Here is a 19,238-nt window from a genome sequence, read left to right on the forward strand (position 1 = left end):
TCGGTATCGGCCCTGAAAAAACCATATCGGTCGATCTCTAGTACTCGGCCTCACACGGGCGGCACCATTATGTTAACAGTACTCTACCTCATGAGCTGGACACCAAATGTGTTAGATTTTGGTTGTTTATCAATTTATTGGCTATCACAAATTAAGGAAATATTAATATTAAAAATATTAATATTAAATAATATCTTTAAAATGAATTAAAGTTCACGGGGCACCAGCCTAAACTAATAGGCAAAATAGCCAATATGGTTTTAGTCTCAATTTATTACCATTAATCTGGAACTCTGATTAACCATTAGCTTACTAACTATAACCAAATTACCAAATCAATAGTAAGTTACAGTTGAAGGATTGGAATTCTACCGAGTAGAGGTTGGCAATATTCACGCTTGTGCAACATTAAAGACACCAGTAGTTATACTTAAAAGGCATTTATTTACAATGGAGCAGAGTAAAGTACAATGTCTAATCTAGCATATACAGGTGTGTGTGTGTGTGTGTGTGTGTGTGTGTGTGTGTGTGTGTGTGTGTGTGTCTGTGGGGACACAGACAAAGGCAAGATGGCCGACTCAAAGTGGTCACTGTGACCACATGACCTGAACAAAGAAGACTACAAAGATGGCGGTAAACAAAGAAACTACTAAAATGGCCGCTGAGACCACCTAGTGTGTGTGAGAGGGAGGGTGTGAGTTTCTTTGTTAGCCTAGCTCATGTAATCTAATGGTACCAGGTTAGAGGGGGAAGGTTAGCTTCATGCAGGTTCTAGGACTGAGACGTACTGCTATGTGTGTGAACATACGAGTACTCGATTAACTGTATGACTGACCACAACCTAAGCAAACATTACAACAACAAGACATCAATCAACGAGTACATTAACAAGTTAAGACTTCTGCTGATTAGCTATGCGGTGCTATGCTGTGCTGGGAGAGGTAAGGCCCAGTCCGTTAACGTTACCCAATCCTTGGAACAAGCAAAGAGGTCCTTTCCAGTGTTTTGTAAAGTCCAGTGAGTTTGGGGGGTTTCCTGGTGGAGTAAAGTCCTGTCTGGCTGTGTTGCTTGCTGGTATCTCCTTTGTTCTCCTCACAGAGTTAGCTGTTCCATGCTAACTCTGCTACGACTCCTGTTGCTTGGAAAATCAGCTGGCCTTGTGTTGTAGCCGCTGATTCTGAAGAGGATTTGGTTCACTCACAGTTAATCCGAAGCAGGTCGCTGTTGTGGAGGAGAAGAGTGTTTGCAGGCTGCTGGTTGCAGGCCGGCGAGAGAGCTAGTTTCTCAGGTAGCAGAGCTGACCTGGGCTGGGGCCTTGTTGCCCTTTGAAGAACCGAGAGGAGAGGGCTGGAGCTGCTCTCCAGAGCAAGCCAAGAAGGGAAGAGCGTGAGAAGGGGTCTAGAAGACTGGTTTTGTTTGTGACACCTTAGGGGGTCACATGTCACACGCTGGCCCACACTGGCTGGCCAGTGGGGTCCATGGGGGGAAGGGTCATCCCCAGGTGTGAACCGTGAGGAACTGTGGGGTGTGAATTCCTTTGTCCAGTGGAGCAAAGAAACATTTGGTCTATTGAATGACTGAGTCCCAACAAGTATTATTAAAGAATTATCTAATTAGTTACATCTTTCAGAATTAAAGTAATTAAAAAGTTTTTTTAATGAAATTTCCTTTAAAAAAAGAAAGTATACTAGAACACGTTTCGCCCACAAGCAAATCTGTAGCCTTTCTGAGTTGCCTAACCGGTTCTGAAAATAAGTATATAAGACATGAAATCACTCCGCCATAAGCCTGTAAATAATCAGAGTGAAAACCAAGCAAAAACAAGAAAACAAGCCTCGGGTTCATCAAGTTGATATTACAACACAAAAAAAGGCAGAAGATAGTCACACACATTTATAAACATCCAGAGGAGGAACAGCGCTCCGACTATTCTCTCCTTCTCTCTCCCCACCATCGCTGCTGACACCACTGATCTGTCAACCACTTCAGTGGCACCCCAGTTTCATCTGAGGGCCACTGGGACACATATCTTCTCAAAGCAGCTGACACGCTCTGAACCAAAATGGCAGCTTCCTGCCCTGAAATGGCTGCCTTTGCCGCATTGATGCTGAGTCTCAAGAACGCCTGGCTTGAAAATGGCATCTCTACAGAGGAAGGGCTTGCTGTGTGTGTCTGTCGGTGCGCGTGAGGTTACGTGTGTGTGTGTGTGTGTGTGTGTGTGCGTGCGTGCGTGTGTGTTTGTGTGTGTTTTATCCTAAAAGGCCAATGCTCTCTATCGGGAGAAGTGCGTTCATGTTCGGTAGAGTGACAAGAGCGAGTGGGTGGAGGCGATCTGAGACGACCAGAGATAAGACAGGCATCACAAAATCCAGATTCCACCCCACTGCCAGCTCATGACTCACACACACTCGCATGTAGTACAGACAGACACACACACACACACACACACACACACACACACACACACACACACAGAGACATACATTTGGCACATACACGCACAGCCCAATGAATAATTAACCCATACGAAGAGTCTCTTCTGCAGGGCTTTCAGTTTCTTAACTTCAGCATTGGAGGTGGAGGGTGGGGGGAGTTAGGGGGGAGGAGGAGAGTGAGGCAGAAAAGCTTGTTTAAGCGCGAGAGCAGAGAGGGGGAGGAGAGGGAGAGGAGAAGGGGGTTCTCTATAATGAAATTTGAAATTTGCAGAACATCAAAGGCTTCTGTAGCCAAGCCGCTGTGGCAGCAGAGCAGAGAGGAGGAGTGCATCTCTTTCTCTCCCTCTGTCTCCCCCGTCTCTCACTCTCTCTTTCCCCTTCTCTTTTTCCCTCTATCCCTCCCTTTCTGCTAAAATGTGTCTCCCCAGAGCTGGGGGGTGGGGGGGTGGTGGTGGGTGTTGGGGGGTGAGTGGAGGGTGAGAGAGAAGGGATGGGAAGAGTTGATTAGGAGGAGAGAGCGGGGTGGGGGTGGGTCAGAGATGTGTTAGGGTTTGGAGAGAAAAATGGGAGAACAGAGGTTCTATATATATGTGTGTGTGTGTGAGAGAGAGAGAGAGAGCGGAGAGTGTACGTACGTGCATGCATGAACAATAGGTTTTATCAAGCCAGCCTGAATATTGTGTGTGTGCGTGCACATGCATGTGTGTAGGGCCTTGGAGGGGTGAGTGTGCCCTCTGATAAGGCATCCTAACTTAATGAGCTTGAAAGGGGGATGGAGGGGAAAGCACAGGGGTTCGGATGATGGGTGGAAAAAAAAAGAAGAGGGGGGTGGGGGTGGGGGTCGTTTGGGGCTAGAAGTCTTGAGGAGAAGCCCGGGGGTTGTTAAAAGGTGGCACAGCATCAGCAGGTTTCGTAATCGGGCTTCAAGTCGCACAAGCTCGCATCTCATATTTTGGAAAGTATTCAAAAGTCAGATTTACCCTTCCAACTGCTCCCCAGCTCTCACGTTTTATAGTCTGTCTGGGATTTACGTGAAAACCTTACAATACTTGAGCTGTGTGCTGAACTTTATCAATAACAATACAACATTTTTATTACGTAGCTCTAAAACAGTATCGGCTTAGATAAAAGAGAATAATAAAAAATTGTTACTGGTTTAATGTTCACACAACTTTTTTTCTTTCTTTTTTTTTTTTTTTTTTTTTTTTTATAAATCGCCAGAAGGTTAACGCCCATCTTTCAGTGAGCTCTGGTCGAGTGCATTGCAGCTGAGATGTAAAAAGGCGATTGGTTTTCAGAAAAATGCAGGGCTGATCTCCTGCGTTTTCGCTCTTCAGATGTTGAGCTACTTGTTGTCTGCCCTGGAAAAAAAAAACAACAAAAAAAAACAAAAAACGCAGGAGCGCGCACCGCCTCGCTCCGAGACTGAAGTGCGTGCATCCTCTCTCCCTCTCAAAATGTAGGAGTGTTGGCTTCCTCGCTCACAAAATGTAGGCGTGCTCGCTGAAGATTAGAGCCCAGCTAAAATGGATGCCTGACCCGCGCTGAGAGAGAGAAAGAGAGATGAACAGAGCAGGGCAGCAAAAAAAAAAACAACAAAAAAAAACTCTTCATCCTCTGTGCATAGACAGACACGCAGAGGGAATAGACATCCACGCGCACACACACACACAGGCGCAGTGATGTACATGACTGTTTTACATGTATGGCATTTTACAGAACCTCACAGGAACAAGAAGCATAATGTTGCTACTCTTCCAGTGTCGTTTTCTCTCTTTCAGAATATTGTGTTTATATCTTTTTTTTTTTTTTCACCACAGTCTGTTTTCATTCCGTCAGTCTCTCTGTAGTCTCCCATGCTCTTCTCCACCTTCACTTCGCTCCCTCTCTCCCTGCGTGACTCTGCACCATCTCTGTGTCTCTTTCTCTCGCTGTCCGTCTTTCTCCTTCATCCTCCCGCCGTCACTCCCGCTCTTGTCCTCTCTCTCTCTCTCTCTCCTTCTCCCTGAGGTCATTGGGGGCAAGCGTGGTGCAGCGGACTAGTCGATAAGTATCATGTCAGGCCATTTCATGTGTTTTCAGGCAGAGCCACAGTCTTACCTATTGCCAGCATTGTAGCACGGAGCAGCTTTGCTTTTTCCGCGGCACTCAAAGTGTATTTACATTTTTAAGATGTTGAAGGGCTTTTTGTGCGGCTGCAGCGAACGAAACAGATCAAGTGTCTGTGTTAATGCACAAACCATTTGTTTTCTTTTGTCTTTAAATTTTGAATTTCAGTGTTGGAGAGAACTAAGTGCTTTATTTGAGACCAATGTTGAGGTACTTGTACGTACCTTTTTTTATTTCACACTATTTTATCCTCGTGCTCCTTTACATCTCATAGCAGATCTTCCATTTTACTGCTGTAGCGTAATGAATACTCTCACTTTTGATACTGTAAGTATGTGTATCTGCTAACACTTATGTGCTCTAACTTGAAAATGAAATTATAAATGCAAGAATTTTCTTGTAACAGAGATATACCTTTTTGTCTCTATTTATTAGTATTACAGTACAGATAGACAGGAAACAGGGAGAGGCAAGGGGGGTGGAGGGGTGATGACATTCGACAAAGGTCCTCAACTAGAATTGAATCTGGAAAGTTGCGGTTATGTGGTATATCCCTAACCCTGTAATGGATTATTTTTTTATTGTTGCTTTAACTCAATAAAAGATCTCAGAGCTTGTTCCACTGCTGCTGAATTACTGTACATGCTTCGTAAGCCTTGCACAGATTGCTTGGTAAATCCTGAACTGAACTCCGGTCGTGCCAATTAAACACATTTGACTGTGAATTTGAAATCTTAGATGAGGACACTAAGAAAAAAGAAATGCGACAGTAGAGGTGAGGACAAATGGAAAACTGCTAAAAACCATACACCAGTAACAGGAGTGGACTAAGGGGTGATTACATAAATCACCAAATTGAGGTCATATCCTTCTTCAAATGTCTTCATCATGAGTCATCGGGTGTCACAAACTCTATGTCAATGCGCGTCTCTTCCCCACCGCTCTGCAGCCGTAGGCCTTCTGAGGGAAAACGACAGAGAGAAGCAAGACAGTGGGGTAAGGAAGAGAGGAGAGAGTACATTTTCCTCCTCCTCCTCCTCCTCCTCTTCTTCCTCCACCACCTCCACCCTCTCTCGGGGTGTCACGTCCTATTTGTGTCCCGGGGCCGTCTCTCTGGCGATGGTGATGGCGAGAGGGGCTCTCTCGCTTGGCTGGATAGCAGGGAGGACTTGGTAGCACGAAGCGATGGTCTGTGCTCACATGGGGGGAGAGAGGGAGAGAGAGAGAGAGAGAGGGAGGGAGAGAATCAGCAATGGAGAGGAATGGAGAGAGTCAGAAAGGAGGAGAGAGAGAGAGAGATGCACCCGTTCAGCCATGTCTTTGACAGGGGAGTCTTTCCGACAGGCGTGAAGAAAGGAAGGGCTGACTGGGCTGAGTGAGCTCAGCCCTGGACACACACACACAAACATGTTTTTGTCACTTAAGAGGACATTGCATTGACACGTCACGACCGCTCCGTGCCTAATCCGACCCGTAACCATAACCTTAACCAAAATGTCTTCACCATAAAATGTAACGCTTTACCTTGCAGGGACCAGCTTTTTGTCTCTAATTAGGAGGTGAGTCCCCATAAGGCGGCTTTTTGTGACCCCACAAATTGAGTAATATGTATACAAACACACACACACAAACAGAACTATTCTTAACGTTTCCCCTTAGTTTCAGTCCTCTCTCACACATGCATATACGGTATATAGAAATTTCTCTCCCTCTTTTTGAACGTCATCATCATCAACAGCATCAAAATGCTCAACATGAGGATGTTGCTGTATTTCGCTCTGGAATTTTCTCTCCTCCATCTTTGCCATTTCTACCCTCCACATTCTTCCCTCCATTCCTTTGCTGCTGCTGCTGCAGTGAGAGAGAGAGAGAGAGAAAGCGAAGCCACATAAGGTTATACACAGTGGCGTGACGCCATGCATTCTGATTTATAGATCTAAAATGGCCGCCGTGTTGTGACTGCTGTAGAGGGCTGGATGGAGCGCGAGGGAGTGGTGCGGGGGTGTATGTTTGCTCGGAATAGCAGACCTTTTCTTGGACTTTGTGTTCTCCTCGCATGTAGCATCCTCTGCCCCGGAGGGTTTCGCTACTACAGTGGTTTGGTGGTGATGACTGATTAATTAGGCCATGATGTACAAAGCTCCACGCTTGTGTCGGCTGGTTCACGACAGTGCTGTTGGATAAAGGCAGGGGAAATGGGTACTTCTGACTGCACACTCTTTGCATTTGAAAGGTAAATATGTCCATGCTCATGATGCTGGCGCTCCATGTTGAGGGCTGCGTTGTGCTGCAGTTTGGTTTGTGGACACTGGGTCCTTCCTGCAGGGAGATTAGAGTCCTCACATTGTAACGGCAGCCACTGAGGACTTAGAGGTCAGCTGCTGCCTCAGCCTCTCTGTGGGGCGCGGAGCTTTGATTTACTGACTCCACTGCATCACCTCTAGCAAACACACACACACACACACACACACACACACACACAAACACACACATATACAGCTAGTACCACACTGCCTCCATGTGGACAAAAGTACACACTACCCTGCTGCCCTTCACTGACATTACTTCCTCTTAGAAATTAGTGGTCATACATTTTTAGATAAATCATTTCCCTTTTACATGCATAACTCCTGCTGACCTAGTTAATAGAAGTACCAACTAGAACCAATCGGTTCTGTTTTTTGTCTTCCTATGCTTTAGGTATTCAGCTCAGTTCCAGAGACAGTAAAAGATGTATTAACAAGACATGTGGACTGTACCTCCTCGCTGGCATGAATTTTGCTTTTTTGGTCTTGCTTTTCATCTGGAAATCTCTATTAATGAACTTCCTCATGAGATACACAGAGTGGGAATTTCTCAACAAATGGTCGCATAGACAGGTGACAAAATGAGGGGAGAAACATAGTTATTATTGAGGACACTAAGCTCAGTTGCTTGGTACTTTTCGGTTTCATCAACTTGGGGAGATTTTACACAAACAATACGTAATACATGGTGGTATATGGTATTGTAAAGTCTGATTCCAGCATTTTTAGACCATAAATTTGTCTGCTTTCAGACCAATGAATAAAGAGTTCCTGACATTGCAGGAAGCCTTTTAAACACACACCTTCCAAAGCAGCTCAGGGTTACATTCAGGTGACTCCCTCATCATTCACATCATTCAACAATGATGTGAATCAGTAGGGGATTATCAGTTGGAAGAATGGTGTTCACCCCTGCACTAGAATTTCAGAGACTATGCCAAGGTGCCTGAAGCTGAACTGGAGGCACCTGGAGATCCAGTTTCTTACTAAGGGACTTTCCTGTTTGTCACTCATCTATGTTGGTTTTATCCTTAAACCCTCATGATGATTTTTTTTTGTCCACTTGGTGGCAGCAAAACAACCTGTGAACACAACATTGTATCATCCTATAAAGTTGCGAACATGTCAGCAAAACAGCTAATCCAGCAGGCATGGACCATTTGGATCAATTAGGATAATCTTTTTGGCCACCTGGCGAATTTAAGTCCAATATTCGCGCTCCTCTTAGCTCAGTTTTGGTTTTAAATCCTGAGGGAGATATCTGGCTCTTTAGCTGCTAAATGCTCCGCCATATTCACCAGCTAGTCTCTAACTTCTGTCTGTCTGAAGCGTGGTGCTGCACAGGTATTGTATAGTGGGTCTATTAGAACGTTCTCACTGAAAAGCTGAGAGCAGTGAGAGTGAACCAAAATGGTAACGCTAAAACCTGCTTGGAAGGATTGCTGAATTGAATTACTATGAACAACGCATTTTACATTACACATACAGTAATGTGATGCATCGTTTATGTGAAAATATTTATTATTGCAGCTTTAAAGGGACAGCTACATCCTGGAACATGTGCCCAATCACAGTCTTTACATCGTCATGCCCAAGGATTCAAATGAAAGATGTGTATTTCTGCAGAACTATGAAGCACAGGCAGTTCAACAATGAAAAGTGGATAATGCTCCACAAGTCTTTTGAGAAGCTTCATCAAGACATTTTAATACAATTTCCTGCCTCACAAAATCGTCCGCATTGACTCCGTTGCCACCTCTGTGAATTCAAGCTGTCCACAGCCTCCATAAAGGAGCAGCCTACAAACCTTAACAGGCAATTTTCAAGTACCACCTTAAGAAGAATGAGGCCGCCCATCCTTCAATACTCCCAACAATATCCATGACAGCATCATGCAGAGAGACAGGACGTATGCAGAGGCTGATAAGTACAGGCTGAGCTTGGATTGAATATATTCAGTTTCTGTACCATGCTGTTTGCTGAATGCTGCCAACTGACGCCTCCACAAAAGCAAAGCTCCTCCACACTGCACACTGTTCTAAGGTGTAGCACGCTACGCGCAAGCTACTTGTTGCCCAGAGACAGTCCCGGTGCACCGAGAACTTGTTGTTTTGTCAGCTCTCTGGAGCACTGATCTAGAGAGGACTGAGCACTTGTATTATTAGATAGAGAAAACCACTCAGCACAGCAGGTCCACCTTTGATATATCTGTCAGGTGGAGGTGTTTAGAGTGTGTATGTGTGTCTGTGTGAGCGAGTGTGCTTTTCTGGTGCGTTTGAAGCCTTCTCTCAAGGTGTTTAGAAAAGTGTAAGTGTGAAAGTGTCTTAAGGAGTTCTCAAAGAGAGCGGATACTCTTTGATGCTTTGTCCCACAGAGAGAGCCACAGAGGCAAGCTGCACTACAAAGATAAAAAGATGTTCCTTTCTTCTGTCACTCAATCACCCCGCTTTCTAGTTGAGGAGCAGAAACTCTTTACTGTATTAGTAAGAGGTATTGAAAGTTCACATCCAATACACCACAGAATAAAACAACCATTTAAGAGGCGCGCTCGTTCTGGGGAAGTTACAGCGATCGAAGAAAGTAGAGCTGAATCTGTGTCATGACTTCGCTGATGGAAACAGGTTTAAGAGTCTGAGCACAGGGGGATGCTGAATATCAGGAATATTTTCCTCACAGATGTGTTTCAGTGATCATAACCTTGAAGGTAGAAGGCTTTAACCCCGTTATCATTGATACAGAATGGTATATAAGCACATATAAAAATAGCTCTGAGTTTCCATGTGGAGATTATTAACTGTAGAAGAATTCATTCAGAATCTTGCACAATATGTACACAGGAAGTCCAATATATATTTATAATGATTTATACAGTTTGAAGGGCGCAGATTTCTAGAGAAACGTTCTTGTCTGGAGATTTAGTGAGAATTAGTCTGATACTATATTTACTGCAAAATGCATCCTGTTTCGTCCACATAACCGAATTGTTCTTTTTTCTTTTTTTTCTGCTCATCTCTTCATTCGGGAACAACTGGATAGTAATTATTTTTGATTTATATGTGTATCTTTACCCCTAGGAGTTGGATAAAAAAGGCTACGGCCCCATCACAACAGAGATCCTGGAGGGGCAGCAGTTTTACTACGCTGAGGACCATCACCAGCAGTACCTGAAGAAGGTACCAAAGGGCTACTGTGGCCTCAAAGGCACTGGAGTCTCGTGTCCCATTGGAGCCAGAAAGGATGAGCTGTGAGACTGTGCGGTGAGAAAGAGGAGGATCAGTTACTGTTCTTAATCTTTTATTTTTTTTAAAACTGCGTGATACACTTGTGAAATGTATCACTTTTTAATGTAACACCATATGAGTCAAAGCATGAATTCATTACTGAGCCTCAGGGAATTTTCTGTTCTAAGCTGGCCGTCAGTTATGGAGAATACATAGTGTACAGTAAGGCATTTTTATTTGTGTAGCACTGTTTAAACAAAATAGCAACTTAAATTGTTTCATGTAAGATATAAATATGTATCAAAACAATTCTTAAAAGACAATAAGAATGGAAAATAAAAGCAGCTAAATGAAAAAATGCCAGAATGAAGCTGTTCCGTTGCTGTGCAGCAGGAGCAGTGTGTTGGGCTGCAGCAGCAGTCAGCTTCCATAGGGTGGCGACATTTCTCAAAAAATAGCAGCTCCAGTAGTCTTTTTATTTTTTTATTTTTATGTGACATACTGTAGCAAAAAGAAACCATGTAAACTCTTTGTCTTCCACAGTTGGTTGATTGGAAGAAAATCTACCAACCTTCAGTGGTTTTCCAAGCCAGCAGCGTTTTCACACAACGCTGTGACAGAGCTCAGACTTTACTGTCAGAGTAAGAATCCTTAAGATTTTTTTCAGTGCAGATTTTAATATAATCATATGATTTTACTAAGTAGCTTAGTATAATTCAAACACAACATTACCAGCTTGAATGTAATGCAGTCTTTTCTTTTCATTTTATTGTAAATAACTGATGCATGAATTTACTTCAGTAAAATCAGACATTTTCTTCAGTCTCACCTTGGAAATAATAAAACACATCTTCTCCAGATTTTTGTTAATGTTTCGGCATGTTTGTGTATGTGTGTCGGCGTGCGTTAATTTATGCATGTGTCTGCCCATGCAGCTATATATATATATATATATACAGATAAGTGTGTGTGTGTGTGTGTGTGTGTGTGTGTGTGTGTGTGTGTGTGTGTGTGTGTGTGTTTATGAAAGATAAGGCTACTTTTCCCCAGCCTCATTTAAGAATGTACCTACCGTACAAATGAGGGACAAATGGCTATGACTCACTATGACACACACACACACACACACACACACACACACACACACACACACACACACACACACATACACACACACACACACACACACACACACACACATTTAGAGACTACTCATTCTGGATCACAGAATGACACTTGAGGCACTCATGTATGCAATATGATACACACTCTGCTTAAACACTCACTCCACCCCCCCACCCCACCCCCCCAAACCCATAATTATGAATAAAAGTTCTATTTCACATCATATAATTACAAATCATAAGAGCACAGAGCAATTACTGAATAAGCATTGTGTGCCGTGCCTTTTATAATTAAACACATCAACCTGACAGTCTATTTAAAAATGAAAATCACACTCATGGTTAGGTTCCAAAATACAGAGATGATATCTAGAAAAGCTTTTTGGTCGACCGCAGTAGTGTGATTCACCACGCTCTCGTTTTTCCCCTCCCTCTCTTCTATCTTTCTTTCTCTGTGTGTATGTGTCACATCCTGACACCTGTGTGTAGGTGTGGACCAGGGCACAGGTGCAGGTGCAACCTCTCAGGGCCTATTTTAGTATTGGGACAGATATTTTTGCATGTGTCTGCATGCAGCAGCCGTGTGTTTGTGTGCGTGCGTGCGTGTGTGTGTGTTTGCCGGGGCATGTGAAGCTGTGGCTTGCTTGATCGAACCGCGCTGAGTGGTATGTGGTTGGGCCAGCTAGCGCCCGCCTATATTTTTGCATGCTGTTGTGTTTTGTCGAGTATGTGAGAGCAGATAACCTTTTAATAAAGAGATCTTCATTCCCTCAGTTTTGAAAAGACGATGGCATGAAATCTTTAATCGCATGAAGAAATCGATGTCTGCAATGATGTCTGACTTCAACAAGCGATGCCTCAGTGAAGCGCAGCATGATTCTGTTTATTTCTGCCACATTACAGGAAAAGGCTAAGGTTATGAGTCGATTATATGTAGGAAGAGATCCGCTGTGGAAATTACCAAGTTTAATGCAGAGGCTGCATGAGTAAGTGTATGTTTTCTGTGTATTCCTTTGTAATAGATTAAAATGGGGGCATGGAAATGCATGGTACTCTCATATACGCATCCATACACAAACACAGTGAGGCAGGGCAGGACACGAACCAGGCTGTGTGTGCCCTCCAGACAGAGCCTATTGTTTGCAGATGGGCCTTTAGTGGCCCCACAGCTGGCCACAAAGAGCATACCGCTCCAGCTCGCTGCTATGCCTCTCACTGGCCTATGCTCAGTCACCCTGAAGAGAGAAGGCAGCTCTCAGGCACATGAACGCTACCATGTTCATACGTTTGATATCTTCTTCTATTATACTCTTACAAGCGTGCTTTATTCTTCTTTTCCTGTCCTCCGTGTCAAATTCTCTGAGCCCCTAAAGAAAAATCATCGCCTGCTTATTTGAAGAAAAGAATAGCTTTGTGCAAACACATGGTACTGTGGAAGAGTGGGCTGAAACAGAAAGGTGTTGGTTGTTTATCAGAAGTACTCTGCACTCTTACCCACACATGTGCACACACACAAGCATACACACATACATAAACACACGTCCCAACCACTACCTCTAACTTCGTCCTGTACTGCCGCCTAATGCAAAAGGCAGCGCCCACGCACGAGAAACAAACACACCAAAAACACACCTTGCAGAGACGTGCACCCACACAAATTTCTTGCACTCTGATACGCTCTCTATTGTGTCCTCCTTTCACAGCGTTTCATTTATCTTCCCCATGACGGCTTCGATAGATCTTACCGTATGTATATGTAATACATGTGTCATACCCTGCATGTATACATAGTTATAAGTAGCCTTGTTTCATTCCTCTCTAGCCGCTACCATAGGCAGCAAAATAATTTGTGTTTGCAGCACACCAACACGGCATTGTTTGGTGAGCCATATAAATAGAACAGCAGAGCGGTATATTCTGGTGTTGTCCTACCAGCTGGAGAATTGTTCTGCCTTCTTGTCCTGCTCCTCACATAATTACTTTTCTGGATCGTAGAGGTCGTAGGAACACAATTGGATGTGTGTGTGGGAGTATATATCTTCTGTACGTGTGGTAGCAGAGGGGAAAACAGAGCTTGTATTTTTCTATACGTCCTGTACATCTCTCTCATGATGATATGAGGAGGAGGTGCAGGGTTTTGCAGATGCCAGATGTGTTTGCATGCCCTTCCTAGCTCTCCCTTCCCCTCCCTCTGGTTCCTGCATGGGCGCAGGGTCTCAATCAGAGCATCAGGGCTCCAGGAACCGGAGCACAGCAGTCTCTCTGTGCTGCCCAGAGAAGTGCAGCCTTGTCTGGGTCGGTGCATCTGCGGCCAGGGGGCGAGCGAGCGAGCTGGGGGAAGAGGGCGAACACTGGTGCAGCCGCATGCTGGTTTCACTGGAGGTCGCAGCCTGACCCCTGAACTCCGGGGCAGAAAGACGAGCTTATTCCAAATACAGTAGATCTGCACATGGCTGGAGAAGCTCCCGTGTCTCAGTCATGCACGGGTTGATGACACATTCAAACTTTAAAACAGACTGTTTCCTCTCACAGCTTAGTTTGCAGCAACAATACCCTCATTAAAAACTAGAAAGAAAAAAAAAAAAAAAAAAGACAAGCTCACAAACGCTCACACATACAATACACAGGTGTGTGTTCTTTCCCATGGAGACAATGTCGAAAGCCTGTTTCTCCTTCCCACTGGGAATAGCGACGGGTTAAGGGTGGGGGTGGAGGGCAGCACGTGCTGCAGGGCCTAGTTGGCTTGCTAACTGGCCCACTGGCTTTCTGGCTGACGGCCCACACTGTGACACTCTGCACCTGGGAGCCTGTGAGTTGTCAGCCATGCTATAGCTAGTTCAAGCTACCACCACATGACACACAGGAAACACAGAAATAACTGCCTTAGTGTCTTCAGCGCAGTAACCACTTGCTGGGGGTGTGCTGCTGACAGAAAGGGGTTAAAGGAAAGTAGAAGACAGAGGAATACTGGCTGGAATGATAGCATGAGGGAGTAAGAATAGAAAACTGGAAAGGAAAGTGAAACACAAAGATGCTAAAGGCAGTTGCACCTGTGCTGGAGCAGGATCCTTCCAGACGCTGTGTTCAACTATATGGTGCATTTGCACGTATTCACTGGCATATGCAGTGTATCCTGTTGATCATGTCGTTTTTTGTTTTTTTTTTTTTTTTTTTATATAATCAAACCACGACAAAGATGATTGCGCAACAATCAAAGTTTGACATTTTACAGCTGAGGCATTGATGTAACAGTTACATTTCCAAAACAATTCTCTCTCTGTCTCGTGTTCATTTTCTGGCTTTATCTGCTCTGTCCATCTGCGCCTTTGAGTTATCTGAGCCTCACCTCGCACAGGTGTGAGAGTGGAGTCAAGTTTTAACGCCACCGACAAGACCTCGATTAGAACTGAACACAGGAAAGCGTTGTGTAACATTTGGGCTTTCAGCTAGTAATGCGTTGATGTGTCACCATTCTGAAGAAAGAGGACAGAAACAGGACACACTCACACACAAACACACACACAGTTTGCATTGCAACACGCAAAAACAGCGTTTTTTTTTTTTGCTACGCTTGCCAGCTAATTTCTGCGAGCGCTGCAGATTGAATCTTGTGTTCAGCTTCTGATAAGAGCTGACACAAGACGGCGGTGATGGTGGTGTTGTCTGTTTCTGACTGGATGCATGTTTCTGTCTGTGTAAGAGGGAGAGAGAGAGAGAAATGAAAGGAAGAGGAAGAAATAGATGTGGAGGAAATGAGTAGATAGAGGGAGGGAGAAAAAGAGAAGGGAGGAGAGATGGTGCTGGCTGCACCAGGAGGAAGCTGGGTCTGATGCTTCTCCATGCAGCTGCTCCCAAACACCCACACTCTTCCTGTTGGAGTGTTTGTGTGTATGTGTGTGTGTATAGATTTAGTCTTTTACTGCTACATGAGGAAAGAGGAACCTGAATTATTCCAGCACAAAAAAAAGTATATTCTCCAGACTTTAATACTCATTTTAATGGTTATATGTAGTAATATTTTAGCATGGACCATGCTGTGCCAGCAGTCTCAGTCTTTATTAAGCCTTTTCGAAGACGCATAATAGAACAAAGTTTTAAACCTTGCGCTGAGAAGACAGATCAGTCGTCTACAGCCAGACAGAAAACGGGCTTAGAACTAAAAGAGTTCAGCGGTGCGGCTCGAAAGCTCTCGAAAAGTAACACTTCAGCTATTTTAGACCGCGTCTTCTGTAGGATACCTGAAGTAGGTTTCTCCCGCCCGGCCAAGGCCTTCTGTGTCTTTTCAAAGAAACGCTGGCCTCAAAAAACATCCGCTCGTGGAAACACTGGCCTGGCAGTCAGTGAATGGAAAGGTTTGAGGTGAGAATGTGGCCACACTGAGGTGTCAGCACGGTGTGCAATTGTGTATGTGTGTATGTGCGTTTGTGTCTATGTGTTTAGCAGTCTTTTTAAGTTTCCATCACAATGAAATGCAAAGGACTTTTTTCATTAGCCACATTGCTGTTGTAACTGACTGGTGGGTTTTTAGGTGTTCAGGATGACCTCTGACAACAATGCCCTCTGCAGATAGCACCACTAAGTTTTTGGCTTAACTTCCACTCAGTGTCTTGCACCATGCACAAGCTTTCAGCTGCAGAGCTCGTGCCTCGGTTTCAGAGGAAGCTGGAAGCTGGAAACTAAATACTAAGTCCATGAAAGAAGTTAACAGCTGTTGTTGTGGACTGTTATTGACATTGCATTTGCCTGTTCTAATTTGAAAATATCAATCAATAAGAAACTAAAGCCAGTTTAAATTGGATTTGATATAGTTTCTAAGTGAACAGACTCTTCGCTGGCTCAAAGAGGAGAATTTGCTTTACAGTCAGATGAACATAAAATCAACAAATGTGACTGAAATAAGATAAACATCATTAAGATCACACTGTCATCTCAGCTGTTACTGTGAATCCACATATGAAGATAGAAGCCAACACGTCAACTAATCAAATGTTGCTCAACAATTAGGGTATGGAATTGGATTAGGGTGCTGGGATGGCTGGTGCTGGGTACTGAGGCAGGATACAGTACATCTGCTTATGCATAATGATGGTGGAACAGCACCAAACTATTACAATACAGTGGTGCCAGCTCAGACCCGACTGCTATTACTGAAGGAAGTAAGAGTTTTGAGTTTTGGCCCAGAACAAGATTTGGAGAGAAATTGGATTTTTTCTTTTTTTTTTTTTTTGGTAATTCCTAAGACTTTCTTGGTCAAAATAATTCACTTCCATAAGAACTTTTATAGATGTGTGTATTTGCACTTAAGTATGAAGGGTATAAGTAAATATTTTGATTCAATTCTAAACCTCAGTGTTGTCAGGGCTAGAGTTTGGTTGATATCAAAAATAGAACGGAAAAAAATAGTTAAATGAATGAGTTTTGTTAACCACGATAAATGTTTAATTGTCATTTTTCAAGAAAGAATGGTGAACTCTACCTGGTACCAGCTTCTCATTTGTGAGAATTTCTTGCTTTCTTTGTACACTGTGATAGTAAACTGAATATTTGTGCTTTTTGACCACTGGCCAGATTAACAAGCAACTCAAAGACATCAGTCTGGGCTTTGGGAAATGGGGATTTTTCACTACAAACACACACACACACACACACACACACAAAATAATTAATCTATTAATCATCAGAATTAATTTATATTGAAAATAATCATTAGTTTCACATAAACACACACACATATATATATATATATATATATATATATATATATATGTGTGTATATATATATATTGTAAGGCAGAGGTAATTATCATAAAATTACATTTTCTCTATTGCTGTTTGGTTTTAAAAATATATATATCAGTACTTCTCAGTTACTTATTATTACTCTGTATTGGTCACTATACCAGGGTTCAGCAAGAATATTTTATTTTGGCAGATGTTTTAGAGATGTCACGTAAATCTGAGAGGAAATGGACTAATGCAGTGTAAATGGAGGAGATGAGACATGAATGGGACGCTGTGTGCCGCCCTGCCAGCACATACTGATTCATCACGTATTCTCTGAAGTCTCATACATAGCAATAATGTTTGATGATAAATATGTCCTCTCGGCCTTCAACCTCCTCTACATCTACTACTACTTTTACATATCTGTCTTTGTCTTGCTCACTTGCTTCTCCAGTCTGTCACACTCCTTCCCCTCTGCTTCTCTTGGGGCCGTGTGAGATGAGTACAAGACAGGGGAGAGTGTGAGCTGTGGTGAGCCACAGACCAAAATAACTGGTACTTTTTTATAAAAACACATGTGCATCCACCCACACATAAAGTCACACATGCGTGCATAGTCGCACACACACACACTCACACATTACAGAGGTCCCTTTTACTTGGGGATCCCTGGAGAGAGGTTTAGCTGGATATATTTTGGCTGTGCCAGTAGAGATTGTGTGTGTGTGTCAATATCCAGAGCTGGAAATGGACCACCATGAGGAGTGAAATGGGACTTGACTTGACGCTATTTACGAGCTGAGAAATTTGAAGTTTTGTCAGCTGTCTAGACTTAAAAAACTAGAACACTACATTAGGAAGTAAAGCAACTGTTTTATTCTTTCAGTTTCTACTCTCCATCTCACTTTCTCTCTCGGTATCTCTTTTGCCTTCTCTCTTGACAGATACTGCTGCCTCCCTGTCAAGCTGGCATAGTGGCATCATTCTAAAACTGGTATTAGGCATTTCCTGCTGCGTCCGTTGGCGGGTGTAAGGGTGTGTGTGTGTGTGTGTGTGTGTGTGTGTGTGTGTGTGTGTGTGTGTGTGTGTGTGTGTGTGTGTGTGTGTGTGTGTGTGTGTGTGTGTGTGTGTGTGTGTGTGTGTCGGGGCGGAACGCACCTGGTCCGCGCAGCTGTGGGGATCCTAGCAGGGGGGAGAGAGAGAAAGAGAGAGATAGAGGAAGAAAGAGAGAGGAATGGGAGGAGACGAAAAGGGGGCCCTGTGTGCTGTACTGGGGACCCGACGAGTTGAAAGATGTGGGGAGAAATAGAGGGACTGGATTTTTAAGACAGTCCCAGTAGCTTAACATAGATGGGCCAACACTGTATCTGCCCTTTAAAAAAAAAAAAAAAAAAAAAAAAAAAAAATAGAGAGAGAGATATTCTGTCTATGAGAATGAGCCTGAGAAAAAGACATTTGTAAGTTTCTACATCAGCCACGTGTGATTGTGACGGAAATCTGTGAGCTCTGTTTTTTCTCTCTGGCAAAGGTTTGACAATAATCTTAAACATTCCACTTTGTCTAACAAATTGTTCCTGTGTATATTTTAGAGTCCTGTTAATAAGATCTGGCCAAATGTCATTAATTATCTCTCAGGTACAAGGAAATGAAGCACATGTAAAATAGTAAGCTTTACCTGCACAGCTCGTCACCAGTAAGTTTAATAATTCTTTTGTGGTTTAAATGAAACTGATTTGCATGTTAAAGTCAGTTGTGGTTTGTCTGCCCCAGTCTCCTCCCAGTTAGATAACTGTAAAGTGTGTCAGTCTATACTAGGATGCAGTTCCTCTGGTCCTCTGCAGAGGGGGCAAGGAATCTGGGAAAACACAATGGAAGAGCAATGGTAGTTAAAAAGATTTTTCCCGTGCAGATTTAAAGTTTGAGCAAACAGGCCAACGATAAGAGGAAACCACCGAGGAACCCACACGAAGAGGAAACAAACAAATGTTTTTATCAGGCTTTTTTATTCAAAGTGCACATCTGTGCTCCGGCAAACAAGAGCACACGTGTACACACACACACACACCCACACACATGCACAGTTTATTTCAGAGCTGGATGGCCAAGGAGTGGTCAGTGCTGAGAAGGTCAAATGATCAGGTCAAAGGTCAAACCACAGAGAACTTAAACAGAGGAAAGGGCACATCAAGCACAGGGTCATCAAGCACACCATACACACATACACACACACACACACACACACACATACTCACCCTCACACACACATTTATTAAAGTCATCATCGACACTGTTGCAACTCTTGAGCCTTTGCTCCAGATT

At 43.6% G+C, this 19,238-nt stretch overlaps 1 protein-coding gene across 1 annotated transcript in view; it reads left to right on the plus strand.

Moving 5' to 3' along the window:
• Positions 1–10,931, plus strand: part of msrab (methionine sulfoxide reductase Ab) — a 43,209-nt gene extending 32,278 nt beyond the window's left edge. The window contains exon 6 of the mRNA XM_056393652.1: positions 9,925–10,931. Coding sequence (XP_056249627.1) covers positions 9,925–10,098 — 174 coding nt within the window. The 3' untranslated portion in view covers positions 10,099–10,931. The remainder of the gene's footprint in view (positions 1–9,924) is intronic.
• Positions 10,932–19,238: the final 8,307 nt, after the last annotated feature.

Source organism: Seriola aureovittata, chromosome 13, assembly GCF_021018895.1.
Source record: "Seriola aureovittata isolate HTS-2021-v1 ecotype China chromosome 13, ASM2101889v1, whole genome shotgun sequence".
NCBI classification, from domain to species: domain Eukaryota; kingdom Metazoa; phylum Chordata; class Actinopteri; order Carangiformes; family Carangidae; genus Seriola; species Seriola aureovittata.